This window comes from Harpia harpyja, chromosome 11, assembly GCF_026419915.1.
Source record: "Harpia harpyja isolate bHarHar1 chromosome 11, bHarHar1 primary haplotype, whole genome shotgun sequence".
Classification (NCBI taxonomy): Eukaryota; Metazoa; Chordata; class Aves; order Accipitriformes; family Accipitridae; genus Harpia; species Harpia harpyja.
In genome coordinates, this window is record NC_068950.1 from 1,986,876 (window position 1) to 2,001,944 (window position 15,069).

At 41.2% G+C, this 15,069-nt stretch overlaps 1 protein-coding gene across 7 annotated transcripts in view; it reads right to left on the minus strand.

Moving 5' to 3' along the window:
• Positions 1 to 1,238: 1,238 nt before the first annotated feature.
• The window catches only part of CRTC1 (CREB regulated transcription coactivator 1), a 44,889-nt gene continuing 31,058 nt past the window's right edge, over positions 1,239 to 15,069 (minus strand). For 2 of the 7 annotated variants that reach the window (XM_052802316.1, XM_052802315.1), the window contains 6 exons: positions 13,717 to 13,853; positions 12,885 to 13,136; positions 10,557 to 10,658; positions 5,211 to 5,297; positions 4,184 to 4,364; positions 1,239 to 3,392 (listed from right to left, as the gene is read on the minus strand). In XM_052802316.1, coding sequence (XP_052658276.1) covers positions 3,181 to 3,392; positions 4,184 to 4,364; positions 5,211 to 5,297; positions 10,557 to 10,658; positions 12,885 to 13,136; positions 13,717 to 13,853 — 971 coding nt within the window. In that variant the 3' untranslated portion in view covers positions 1,239 to 3,180. The remainder of the gene's footprint in view (positions 3,393 to 4,183; positions 4,365 to 5,210; positions 5,298 to 10,556; positions 10,659 to 12,884; positions 13,137 to 13,716; positions 13,854 to 15,069) is intronic. The other 5 variants (XM_052802320.1, XM_052802318.1, XM_052802317.1 and 2 more) reach the window with 4 other exon arrangements.

A 15,069-nucleotide genomic window follows, 5' to 3' on the forward strand; every position in this document is an offset into this window, starting at 1 on the left:
GCCGTTGGAATAACTGCTCCGGTTCTCAAAGGGTCGGTACTAAAAGCAGCTTTTGCCTGCCCACTACCGGGGCTTACGAGATGAAGCACATCTTGTCATACACATCCGTCATCTGCTTCCCACGATGACTTCATCTTACTCCTTCCCACTCCCAAAGCACCCTTCACCATTTGCCCCGCACGAAAGGAACAAAACCTGGACTTCTCTCAACTAGATGGTCCCTAATTTTGACAGTTGCATCCAGACGTATTTTTAAATTAAGGCCATTTTAAATGTCTACTTACAAGTCTAATAAACAAGATCTCTTATATACACATGTAGTTTAAAAAAAATTAGAAGGTAGCATTTAGCAACAGCTCCCTGTAAAAGTCTCCAGTGAGGAATCTCATCTCCTACTTGGATGCTTCATTCTGAAGTGACTCTGGTTTTAAAAAAATAGATCACAAACAAGAATTTACATGCATGAGAGTCATTCGAACGAGAGCATGATACAGACAGAAATCCCATCAAGGAACTAAGTGAACTGCAAGAAGCATATTCAACTCACACTGTACCTGTGGCTGTTTCAAAGCAAAGGACTCCGAGTTACCTGTGCCCAAATTACTCCTGTTCTTTTAGGGTATCCTCCTGTTCGAAGCTACCTTTTTTTCCCCCCTCCTTAAATTGAAAAAGCATTAGCAATCTGAAATAAGCAGACACCAGGAGTTAACACGTGCTACTGGGCTTAAATCCTGGCAAAAAACATTTTCAACAAAGATGCAGAATAACCTTTCAATTGCGTGGGAAGGAACAAAAAAGACACACGTAAGCTAACAGATCGAAAGAAAAAACATTTTTAGTGCAAATGGTCAACTAATGGCACAAACGTGAGCAAACACGCACCCAGATTAGAGAGATCCCAACAACGATTCTGCTCAGCAGTGTTTGCGTGAATCTCAGGACGGCGTCCCACCGATTTCTGGAAGCACACAGAAACCTAGTATAACTCATTAAGAGCAGTCTCACTCCTCTGCGGACCTTCATTCTCGCCTGCTGAAAACAGCAAGGAGAATCTTTCTCGAGGGGAATAGGACGGGGAGAAGTGCTGAGGGTTTTTTGCTTGAAAGTCATGACAGCTGAGAAAGAGCGGACACGTTTTTAGACAGAAAGCAAATCCATCTGATGCAGACTGAGTTGAAAGAGAGCAGATGTGGAACTACCACGGCAGAGGTGGGGAATCAACAAAGCACAACTCATCCTGAAATGAAAACTAAAATGGCTCTTTTATTGAGGCTGTATTTAACAAAAATAGATGTGGATGTTCAACCCCTACTGCATGGAAGTGCTTTCCTCTAGCAGGTATTCGTTCATCTCACATTCAGGGTGTTAGGCGCAACGTAATTTTTAATTTGTTAATAAGACTCAAAATAATGTTAATTTGTAACTTCTACTGAAGAGAAGGGTCCTGTACTTACACATTTTGTTACTGTGCAGATTATAGTGTAACAAAGACAACGTTTTAACAGTGCCCTTGGCAATTACTATAAGCCTGTCGGGCTCTCGATAAAATCTTAAAATGCTTTTTCCAAATTTGATAAGAATCCCAAGTGCAGAGATCTGGGAATCACCATCAACTCAGCCATGACATTTAAGTGAAAGCACCAATTTGGAGTCAATGGGTGGTCTGGGGTTTTTTTTTAATCTGTCATTGATAAAGTGTCATTCATCAGTCTGTTATACTGCAGCACTGAATATTAACAAGGACTAACAGAAATAGTCTATTACAAATTTAACAGAATCTCAACCTGTTCGAGGATACAGTACTATTCACTGTGGAGCAAGCTATTTTTTCCCCAGGGTGAAAGAAGGAATGTCTAAGTTCCTGCCACCCTATTTCGACTGTATAAAAGGAAAACATCTAGACTTGCCTTAGGCTTCCTTACTTCTGCTCAACATCTGTTTAAAATTCCAGTTAGTTAAAAATACCTATATATATATAATATATATAATATATTTCTGGAATAAAAACACAAAAAAGATGTACTGTACAAGTATTATGTAGAGTGCTTCAACTGGCTGTATGTAGTTTAGATACTTTCCTAATATCCAAATACTTAAATAAAAAAACCAAAAAGATCATAAATAATGGTAACAGAATAAGTAATGAATAAGAATAAAAAATAAAAAAAGTCATCATGATTTGAGCCAGGCATTGCTATAGAAATGCCCTTCCTGTTGCCCAGGAATCTCTCAAAGTAACATTAGAAATATGCTCTGCAAGTTAGTCTCCTATATTCTTTTAGCTGCTTTAAAATGTTCTGATCCTTCCTCTGTGCTAATCAAGTAATGAATTATAGTACTTTTTTGTGTGCTCAGAAATGCGCTATATATATGTATACATATATATATAAATATATATATTACATATATATTTAAAAAAAAAAAAAAGCTTTGAAAATAGTGTTTACAGTCGCCTTTTTTGACTAGCCGGCTACAAAAGGCCATTGGGCTGCCGGGCTCTTTTCCGCTTTGCCAAGTACGCGAGTTTGCTCAGGGCATGAGAAGAGGCAGTGGGTGCAGGACGACAGTCAAGGAAACAAACCTGAAAACAAACATGGCATATCGATAAAGGAAGAAGCGTTTTACTCTACGAAGCAGCTGTCACAAAGCAGAGTCAAAACCGCCGAAGCTCCCCCAGCCCCTCCCAGAGGGTGGCAATGCAGAGATTTGCTTTTGAATCAGTGGGGGGAGAGAAGGGGGGGGCATAGTCGGCGCTTCCCCCTCCCCATCTCAAACAGCAGCCAACGATTTGGTACATTAGAAAGAATCTCTTTACCCTTGGCTCTGAACCTTCCTCGCCTGCCCAAAACCACCCCCTTTCTAGTGCAAAGGATAAACTGACAACTTAACGCTGGAGCTTTGGTGGGGGGAAGGGGGGGGCTCTGGAGAGGAAAAGGCTGATGGAAACTCCTTACTCATTAATGGCAATGAGCGGATAAGGGGTGAAATACGGCGCGACAGGGAGTAGGGGTCTGCAGCGCTGCAAGCTTAGAACGACAAGCTTTACTCATTGTACATGTTGTACAGGACAGAGCTGCTGCTCTCAGCAACTCCTGTTCTGACACGACTGACCCACTGGACTCTCGAGTTCGGCTGGGCTCCAGGAACAAGCGTCGTTCCCACGCTCCTGGTGTCCACGCTTCACAGCCGGTCCATCCTGAACGTGTCCTCTGTGGCGGGGTCAGTGAGGACCATGTCTGGGTCATTCAGCATGTGCAGTCCATCCAAGGTTAAAGGGTCAATTTTGAGTTCATCCAGAGGGAACTGGGAATCCGTATCAAAGCTGACGTCGCCCACTCCTGCCAAAGAGCTGGTCAGTTCTTTTGATAAGCTGGGAGGAGACTCTCCTGTCACTGCAGGGAAGAGGAAGAGAAGGGTGTCGGTAGGACTTAGCAAATACATATTTGCCAGGCAGACGAGTCATAAAACAGCTTGCAAAAATTCCAGAATCATTTATTGAACTAAGGCTGAAGTTCAGACGAGAAACGTCTATCCTCATTTCCAGCTGGATGAATTACAGACTTGTCAGAGCATCTCAAAACCACCATAATGACCTAACACAAAGCAAAATTCATATATGTGTATTTGGGGGCCACAAAGTGGTGTCACTTGAGTCTCTTTTCTCTCTCTTAGGTGTAGGAGGAATAACCTTAATTTACGTGATCCTAATCAGCATGAGTCCTTGGCTGAAATACAGACTGAACTACAGCTTTCTCAGTGGCCTGTGCAGAAATTGTTTCCAAACGCCCAACCGTGACCAGATTCACTACCATATGTGACACTAAAAAATCCTTTGTTGGCAAGCTCGAACAGAGAAGCAGCGGAAGAAGTTCGGCTTTCACGGCTTCTCCCTCGCTGTGGTGGAGGACCCAGTAAATTCAGAGGCAGGGAGTGTCTGTAAGACAATTAGTGCTGCCATTGCAGCTCTACCTGTTTGCTGGGATTAAACAAGAGCCGTCAGGCTCCCCGGCACTTGGGAAATACACCACACCGGTAACACCAACGTTTACACAAGGTGAAACAAAACCTTCAAAGGCAACAATACCCTTTTCCTTTCTTGGCTTGAAGTGAGCCACTGCATGATGAAGAGAAACACCGACACCGGAGTAGTTTTGCTTGTTGGTTAAGTCTGTGATTTTCTTACCTGTAAGAATGATGTTGGGGATGTTTCCATGGCTGGAGTAATTCAGCTGCTGTGAGTCCTGCAAGCTGCCATGACTGCCGGTAAGTCCCATCATGGCTGCCTGGGAGTAGTTAAGGGTGGAACAAGGGCTGTACAGGCTGTTGGAACTAATGGCGTTTTCTATCATATTAAACTGTTCAAGCTGAAGACCAAGGCACAAAGGAATTATTACTTCTAACCATCAGGAAATACAGCAAAACAACTTACAAAGCTCAAGTACGGGAAGTAACATTGAAAGAGACAGGCAAACAAATTCATCTTTAGGTTTCGTTGATCAAAATATGGTCTATTTTCAGTTAACTTTCCAGAATAGTTTACTGCCAAATTCAGAGTGCAGGGGAATGAAGAGAGGGTGGATGCAAAAATAAAATTGTTGGTTTTGATATCGTAAGAACAAAAGAAAAGGTAGCTTTAAAACAAAGTAAAAAACCCTCATAATTCATGCTACTAACTCAGGTATCTGCCCGTCAAGCATTGCCTCTCAGAAGCCATCTCATTTTTTCCTGCTACCAGAGCATATTTCACAGTTGAATAAATCAATGCGCTGGTTGGCCAAACTAACGAAGGCACAGGCCTGCTTGCTAGGTTTTGGTACCGTGCACGAGTTGTTTGCCAAATTCAGGAGTAAATATTGTTACCACCTACAGGTGAATCCTTCTCAAATGCAACTGTGGCCAGAAGTGGGGGTTTTAAAATCTATTTTCGTTATTTTTAATCCAATAAACTTGGCAGAACACCTTTAAAAACATCTGCTACAATGGCTAAGAGGGACGAAGGGGAAGGGGGGGAGGGGGGAAAACAAAAAAACAAACAACAAAAAAAAAACCAGAATAAAAGAAATCCCCAAGTACTGCAAACTAAAAATAACAGAAGTAAAACTATATGGACAAAATGTGATCTCACATAAAATAATCAGAAGTTGATCTATATTTATTTTAAGCCGAAAGTGGCCGAAATATAGCTGAAAATCTGAGATGAATTTGCTCACCTGATGGGATAGGGCATTAGCCTGCCTAGCTGTCATCTGCTGATCATAATAGGAGTCACCAAATACACTCCCCAGAATGGAAGAATGCTGAAAACAAAACAGAGTCTTTATGGTGCAAAAATCTCACAAACAGACGTACCCACGGTGTGCAAGTGACTCGAGCCTTCCAACCGATTTGTCTCGAAGTTAGTTAGCCCTTTATTATTAACCACCACTAACCATCAGCAAATTCATAAAACATTCAGTATTTCCCTCCAACACACAAATCGTTCCATGTTATGCTGCCTTCTTGACACAAAAATACAGTCAAGTAAACCAAACAAACTTCCTCACGGAGGACACACAACATATAAAACTTCTGATTTATGAAAACAGATAAGTGCGCTCGGTAACACAAGAAAAAAAAAAATCACTCTACAACTTCATCTTTTTTGTGAACTTTTTTTGGGGGTGAAAGACAAACCCCATACAGAAGTAAACTGCACATTCAACCAAAATGAAATGCAAAGCTGATCACCCGCTTGCAGGTAGTGACTAGCTAACAGCCTCTGCAACCTCGTCTTCACAGAACAGCCAGCTTCACTGAGACAACAACATGCCAAAACAAAACTGACATTTTAAAGTCATGTCACTTTAGCTGCAGATCAGAAAAGTTAACGAGAAAGCCCGGTAAAGCATGTTATCAGCAGTTCGAAGGCAAGAATCTCAGGAGGAACTCTTCAGCCTTGCTAATTTTACTGTCCCCTCTAGCACAACAAGCATTTATCAGTTATTCTCCATCATTTATCAATTATTCTAAAGGTGATCAAAAATCTGAGGTCAATGTTTTCATACTATTCAATACTGTCCCAAAGAATTGCCAGATATAAAAGAAGTCACAGCGAGATCACTTCTTATTTAAAACTGTCACAAATTCTGATACTCCAGCTGAAAAACCCCCACATCTGTTGACAAAGAGAGCACCTATAAAAGACAGTGTCTATAAAAGACAATTTGCATGGAGAGTTTGTATCACTCTTGAAAAAAAAAAAAATTCAATACCTTGCATAGCATTTTCCAGCTGGTTTATCTATACACTGAAAGAGGAAGGCTACAAATTTTCTCCTTAAAAACCTAAGCAGTACATGAAATTAAGCAAAAGCCTAGGAAATATCAGAGCAGAGTTACACCAGCCACCACAGTTAAAAGCACTGAACACAGCCAAAGATTCTCAGAAAACTACCGGATGTCCACAACAGTGAACACAAAAATTTCAGCAAACGTCACATTTTAAACATTCTCCCTCCTACACCAGTAGCATATCTCAGCGCAGCTTATTTGCAGGTTGCATGCAAGGAAAAGAATGGAAGTTTTGTATTTAAAAAAACCCCCAAAACCTAAATTGCCCACAACCTCCATGAGAGGGGACTATCAGGAAAGCAGCAACAATATATTCTTTTTAAAGCAAACAAAAACCTTCCCACCTTCAGCCAGAATCCTCGGCTATGACATTATATGGACGCTTTTGGATAAATGTAGCATCAAGGGAGGAATTCACAGCCTGAGAACGAGACTCCGTGGGGGAAGGTGGCTGAAAGTTCAGCACATGCTGTGCGTGCTATAAAATTCCTTGCTGAGCAGATCCTGTATGATCCAAGAACTGCTCCAAGCATCACCGCAAAGCACTTTCCACCGGCTGCATGCGAAGGAGCGGGTACAATTTGAATGCACTTGGAGAAGAGAGAAATTTGCTGCAGAACAGCGCTGCTGGATAATGTCAGAACACTGGAAACACAAGCCTTACAGACCTCCACAGTGCTGCATTTTAAAGTATGGTACGGGCAGAGTCAGAAAAGGTAGTAGACAACTACCTCCAAATCTTTGTCAGAGAAGATCTTAACAGTAACTTCTCAGTAAGAAATGGTTTAACTAAATGAAGCCAGCCCATCCTCCAGACTGATTAAATAGAGCCTGAGCCAAGAATAGAGTTTTATGGACAAAAATAAGATTTCGATTCACTTTCCTGGGCATTTATGATCTGTTACAGCAATGACCACAGAACAGTAATGACATCTTTGCAGTGTAACACCCTACTCAATGCCCTCCTTAGAAGCAGGCAAAAATGGTTGTAATTGGAACCAGTCTTCCAATTTATCATCTGGTCCTCAAAACTACGGTGGCTGCTGTATCCCCTGCATGAGACGGGGCTACAAGGAAGTTATCAAACATCAAAAGCAAAAGCCACATTATACCTGATAAGAGAAAAAGCAAAGCACTACTTAAATAAAAAACCACAGACTTTTCTTTAAACTACTGACATCCTACTTGCTGCCCAGTCACACTTTGATCAACTACTCAAACTCCACATTATTCAATCTGCTACATGCCTTATTTTTTTCTTTAAAAAAAAAAAAAAAAAAAAAGGAGTCAGAGCATAGAGCTAACTCAAGCAAGCAGATCAGGACCAGCCAAGCTTAACTCTATCACAGGAAAATCATTCCCATCTTAAGTGGCAGGCATGGCTTCAAAACTGTGTGACGTTTTATAACAATTTCTAATGAAAAATTTGCGCTTCCGGATGTCACATACTCGACATGAATCAAAGCCAGTTTAGACTGGCCCTAGAAATACAATTGCAATTCAAGAGCTCCAAAGAGAATCAAGGTATTTTTTTCCTTTAACTTCTGACATGTCATTTTTACAGGAGCTTTTAAGAAGTAGGGCAAAAGCTAAAATCTTTGCATTCCACTATGCATTGTTCCCATCCTAAAAAGTTTGGGCAACATGAAAAATAATAAACAGGAGACCAAAATCTATTTGTGCAAGTCTACATTAGTAACTCCTAACAAAACATACAAGCCTGTATTTATTCCTCAGCTCTGAAGTATACCGGTTACTACATCTGTAAGCACTGAAACTCCCAAAGGAAATCAACTGGAAATGTCATTACTTCAACACTTCAGAGTCCTAGAATAATTTATCGACAACTCTGTGAAAAACATCTTGCTAACACCATCTCCTCCACAAACACTAGATGAGGTCTGTTTTGTCAACAGTACATCTTCTTGGGTTAATGATGTGGTGACTGCAAGAAAAGAAAAAAGCCCAAACCACAAAACCCCTGGCTTAAATTATTAATCTAAAAATACATACCATATTATCCAGTATACAGCCATTCTACTTTAAAAAGCAGATTTCTATCTAATTGGAACAGTATGCCAGGTGTTAGAGGAGAAAAGCAAAGTAGTAATAAACAAGCCATTGTCAATGAAAAGCCATGCAAACACAAAGCTGAGAACTACAAGCAGAGCTTTTCAATCCGTGTTTGAACAGGAAGACCTTCATATAACAAACACACATCCAAAACACAAGAGCAAATAGATTTGGAGATGTGGAAAGATGAAAAATAACTTCTGGTGAATGAACCGTATGTGATAAAAATCAAACCACAGATTTCTATGTTTAGAGCACGTCACTCATCATACTGATACGCTGCAGAACGATTTAACCTAAAATTAATCAGAGAAACGGGAGCAAGTGGAAGACGCCTACCCGGTCACACCCACTTTATTCCACTCTTGTCAGCCAGTGCCAGACTGCTCCACAATGGGCATATTCTGCTGTTGGAACCAATCTGCCTTTACTCTTGGCAGATTACCCTACAGTCTAACGGATCCTGCTATTTGGGAGCTGCCCTCATAATCACAACCAACCCAAATTTTTCTTCCGAAGTGTTTTTTCTTCCCCCATTGCTTCTCTCTGTGCTTACTATTTGCAGCCTTAAGAGGTCCACCACCACAGATAGCTCGCTCGCCACTACTAGCTTCTGGTTCATTGATGGAGGCAGGAAAGCTGTCTCATTTTTAATTTAGCAAAAATAAAGAATTGTGTGGGTATTTTTAAGACGCCAATGCTAAAGCAAGCAGTATTAATAAACCCTCTTCCTTTCACACAGAGTCATGGTGTCCCACTTGAGAATAACAAAACCTAAGCAAGAGTTTACAGGATAAAACAGGCCCAGCTGGAAAAATTATAGTCAAGCATGTGCTCCACTGGGGAGTGCTTGCTGCACTCCAGTACTTTGGACTGACCAGTGGCAACAAGTCTGTGGACAAAATCAAGAAAGAGTTATTGAGAAGTCAAGGGGGAAAGAAAATCAACACAAAAAATCAAAATTGGATGCACCGCCCAAATGAGAACTGGACCTGAGAATTTGCAGCAAGACTGGCAACAGCTTTGCTCTACATGACAGCCTAGAGGAGTAAGTTTGCTTGTTTTCTTTGAGCCACACACAGAACACAGCAGAACTGGCAGAAGCAGGCAGAAGAGAGAGAAGTTAAGAAGCAATTAAGCAAGGGTTAAGAAAATCCAGACAGTCCTGACACTCGGATCTATTACTGAGCTTACCAGTGACCTGTCTCTGGCTAATGGCAAGGAGAGACGAAGCTTCTGCTTTGGAACCATGAAGGGGCAGCACTTATTTAGATACGATCCTCCTTACAGCCTTAAACGTTAAATGATGAAACAGAAAATGTATTTTCAGACTCTGTTGTGATGCTCTGTAAGAATTTCCTGCACCTCATTTCTACAGGTGGGATTTAGGAAAAGGGCAGCCATACGGAGCTATTTTAGCAGCATCAGCTTATTTCTGTATGGAAAATGCGCTCACTCCGTTACATCAGGGGCACCCCCAAAGACTGCTTTGCTTTTAACTGTCTTGCTGCTGGCAGATAACAAGTCCCCTTGTCAGGTTTACACACACCCCAATCTATGACTTGCATATAGGACATGTGAATGTATGAGTATATACATACACAGGAAGAAAAACCAGCTAACATGCAAGAAAGGCTGTTTAGTAACCCATTACTCGCAAGCCACAAGATACAGTTGCTAATTTCAAGAGCATTTTCTCCAGTGTTTTCTTTCAAAGTGTATGTTCCCACACAAAAAAAGGTCCTGATGTAAATGCATTCAGCCACACAAGGGATATTCAGTGCCACAGGAGTTATCCTGCTGTAGAAGGCACTTAAGTTTCCCTCTCTCTCTCTCCCCTGCCCTCCCAACCTTATCTGTCAGCTCCTACACAATATTGCTCAGTGAAAGGGGTCTACCTGGAGGTTCTGTCCACGGTACACCCCAAAGAAATAACTGAGTTTTAAGTGTTCAAATAGTAGCTTTGATCAATAAAAAGGCAATTCACCAGCTATTGAAAAACTCTGGAACTGAGTGAAACTGCAAACAAGATGAGACATCAGTAATGCATGAGGCACATACAATTACAGTGAGACAACTATGGGTCAGTAATGGAGAGACTCAACTAAAAACAAACACAAGAAGCAAGGCCTGTGGAAGCACAGAGTCCCTTACTTGAGGGGAGCTGCCAGGAGAGAAGCCTTGATTGGAGACAGGAGAGGTGGGAGACTGGTTGGCTGGGGATCCAGCATTACTGCGGTACTGCTGGAGTGAAGCCTACAGAACAACACAGAATTAAAGACCATGGGATTGATGGAAGGTTGGAAAATTATAAACTTCTGGCATATATACAGCTCGAGGAAGCTGGGAGAAACCATCCTCTTCAGCAATTCTTGGCTATGTATGAAGACACAATTACTGTGAACAATGCCGCAAAAAGGAGAAAATTAAGATATCAGCATGGCATGGTCTTGTCTGACTGAACAGCTGAGAGCAGGGCAGGGCTGTCGTACAAGCAAAACTGTTGAAATATTTTTTCCCTGTTCTCAGTTACGCTCAATTAAAAAAAAAAAATCCGGTCAGCCAACAATTTAGGGAAAAGAACTCTTGAAAGCTGGGAATAACTCAAAAATAACGTAATTTATTCTTCAATTCAACTGCCATACCCACACATTCTTAACCTGTGTTTACACTATTCTGGAAACCTTTCTCGTATTACTCTGCCTAGTCTTAAATAGCCTGGGTGTGTTATCGAGATTGAAGTGTATAACCATGCAGACTGAAACCCTTCTCAAAGCTGCATTTTACCCCAGGACACGGAACAGACATTGTCTGAGAATTCACACTATGTTTTGGAGGTTTCTATTAGTTATATTTACATTGTTCTCAGTCATCTTGAGAACTCATTTTCAAAGATTTACCTTTTTTTAGTCATAAAGAACCTTAGATTTGAACAACTTAATAATCTTAACGACATTTTAATAGAATGTTGCTCTAATTAACATAAATAGTAAGTACAGCTCTTCTCATTACACTTCCTTTAGAAATTAACAGATGATTGAGGAAAACCTGCAAGCCAGTAGTTCTACAAAAAGGAGTAATTTAATCAGATAGCTTTGCAGTGTGGGAGAAAACTGTACTACCAATGCTTTCTGACACTGAATTCTGTAACTCTCAAGAAAATATGTCTTAACCCTTTCTGCTACGCATTGCTACTTATGCACTTAAGCAGACATCCAAACTACAGCAAAATGAATTTCAATACTGCTTTACAAAAACTGCATAAAAGTTGTCAGTAAGACTGTAACATAGCTCAAACAGCTTTTTGATAAACTAGCTTTAAATTTAAGTTTATGTATGATTTCAGTTGCTTTAAAAGATAAGCTCAGCACCCTAAAAGTTAAGGTCATAAAGAAGTTTAGGATGAGGAAAGCAACACAGAAAGCAAAGAATGAAAATCTGAATCATCTGTACTGGTAGCTACGTATCAGAATCAAAACATTCAGACACATGTTGAGTGGGTCGATATCCTTTCCACTGCTGGATTTGTCCTTCCCTCTTCCCCTTCCAATCCTGAAAGGGAAGCAGCTTCTTTCAAGAAGCACTTATCAGCACAACTGTTAAAAATTTCAGCCACAAATGAAGTCCACGATCAAGTGCTAGATCAATAGAGAATGATTTCTTCTCATTCTCAAACCAATTACTGTCACTACAACACTGCCAAGAGGACACAACAGGTCAGACAACCAAGATCCTAGCAGCAGGGCAGAATGAGCAGAGAACGAGCAGTGAAATTCTTCCCTAGCTAGCCTGTAACCCTGATCTTGCTCTGCATTTTGGATTTTCATATGCAGAGACACACACAACGTTTTATAACAGACCATGTTAAAACAAGCAAAAAAAGAAATCTGTCCATAAATCATTGCTATATGTATGTATACACTCCATTTCTTCCGGGCATCTGAAGGCAGCCACAAATCCAATTTTTGAAGATAATAATGTGTGCTCTAAAATTCCTTAAAATGAAAGCATTCTAAATATAAAAAGTATAGAAAATACCTGTTCTCTCCAACTTTTGGAAAATGCTTGTTAGCAGGTTTCTTTATCAAAGTTCTGTTAACTCCTCCAGTCTATAGCACACTGTATGACATACAATGTGTAGGGGGTGCATTACATTTAACAGCCTGAAAATGTATCAATGCAACGGCAGCCGCAAGGTGTGAAATAAATGCTGATATATTTAAGCTGGTCTAATCAAACATGGAGTTGTAAGGGACACTATTTTATGAAAATATGTCCACCCTAAGTGCACATTAAAACCAAATTTTCCTCTATAAAACATTTAGGATGGTTTTGGTTGAATCCATGTTTAAGTCTACTTCAGACTCTGCTTAAAAGTAGACTTATTACAAGGGCTCTCCAGCTTGATCTCTGACACTACACTGTACGCTACCAGGTTTTCCAAATGAAAGCTCTATCATTTTCAGCTGTGCCCGAGCTTACCGAGTTGATGTCTATTCCCATTGACGGTTGGCTCTGGCTACCCGGAGGTGACTGTGGGATGGAAGAAGGTACCGTGACGGAGAGTGGGGGGAGCTGTGTTCCTCGCTGTAAACCAGAGGTCTGCATTAAAGGAGTATTCTGAGGCAGGGTACTTGCCACCTGGGTCTGCTGCTGTTGCTGGGAAGTTGGCTGGCTAAAAAATGGATATGGGGGAAGCTGCTGCTCCAGAGACAATGCATCCATAGCCACGGCCTTAAAAAGAAGAATCAAAGTCATCCATGCTGGCAGGTAATTTCCCTTCATTTTCAAGCGCATCAAGTTTCACACCGAGAGAACTGTACTAAGTCAATCTTATCTTGCATTTAAAAAATGTTACCTAAAGGTTCAGAAACAGTCAAGAACATGTTTCAAAAGACTTAATATCACCTCCAGTGTGCAATAAACAAATACTCTAAAAGCCCAGTTGAATGTCCAGGTCAGAAATTGATAACCTAGTCAGTCACAGAGTCACAATTATGAAATCAATTTAAAAAGCTAATTGAGCTTCCCTCATGAATTAGAGAAACGTCTTTCAAACCTCACAACTAACTTTGGGACAGTACCGTTACAGAAAAGTGTCTTAATAGATGCTTTTTACCACAGTTCTAGAAAGGTGAAAATAAAATCTGTCCCCTCTACAAACCTCTCCCTTTTTAAGGCTTGAATTAATGAACACATTTAAAGAAGAAAATTACAGAGCAAGAGAGATGAAGTTACAGCCAGCTTCTCCCTAGGTAGAGTAAAACAATTAATCTGTGATTGAAAAATTTTAGTTCTCCAAGTAAGTCCCTACCTGAGTAATTGGTGACAAAGGGGAAAGCGTAGGAGACATTTGCTGTGACTGTGGTCGTCTTGAGTCTGCACTCAATGAGAGAGGACTGACGGCTGGCTGACGGTGCTGCTGGGAAGGGGCTGGCGTCGTCGTCATTCCTGCCAGGAAGGAACAAACCAGCTTAAACAGGAACAGAGCAACGGTTTATTGATACTTGTATGGAGGTAATTACCTGAACGATGAAGAATGAATGGCATAAACGGACAATCACTTAATGCAAAGTGCTGAATGCGCCTTGGCCAATCAGGCTGAAACCCGTTAGCTAATCTGCAATTAATTTTGTCAGGCTGAAGAGCATCAGGATGAGAGGAAGATCCCTGTGGTTTATCCTGGACCAAAACCAGTCACAGTTGTTCAGGTTCATACATAGATACTGACTTGAAACTGAAATAGGCAGAGCAGCTTCAGCGGTTTACAGAAGCCACAGGTATCGTTCTTGCACACCTCCCAGGCTGCACGCGCTGAACCCAGGAAAAGCACATTCTGCTCTATTTGTAAGGGCTCAAACTTCAGGAAGAAGATAACAGATCATGTAAAAAGACTAATCAGAGGGCACCTGAGATATTACAAAAGCAAACACTTATTTAATGGAAAATGCAGAAGAAAAATTGGTTACACAGGAAGTACTCCATTTTTAATGGCATACCAGTGCACAGGAAGGCAGGAAATATCCTTCACACTCTAAAGAGCCATGACCTACCAGGGGGTACGGATAAACAATTCAAGTATTGTAATTTTGTTCAAATTCAAGACAAAAATCTGCAAGTTTTAAAACCTCTCCTATTTTCTGCCTCACCCTAGAGGAACCGAGACACCCTGGAAAGTGATTTCAGGACAATCTAGCTAGTGAGCTGTTCTTCCAGAGCTGCCAGAAAGGAGGAATTCACAAGAGCCTGCGAGCTCCTAGGCACTTGGCAAATGTTCAAGGCTTCCAGGCAGGCTGCCAGGGAGCCAGGAAGTCCGGGCTGCCAGGGAGCCAGCAGGCAAACTGGCTCAAACTGCGCAGATTCTGAAGACTGCCTGGCTTCCCCTGCAATGTTTGCAAAATCAACACCGTCTCACGGAACATGTCAGCGAACTGACAAACTCAAATGCACAAATGTGTAGTCTTAAATTGCTGGCAGTTCTTTGTAACCTGACAGGTGTTTGTTTCCCCACCTTTTCTTGGGGCTGCTGAGGGCATGCCTGTGCAATGCACAGAGCTCCTGCAAAAGGTTCAAAAGCCTTTACGTTTTCTGCTAAAGAGCTAGGAGATAAAGAGAGGCAAGAAAGGTTTGGAAAAATCAGTTTTAAAAGTACCAAACACTGACTATG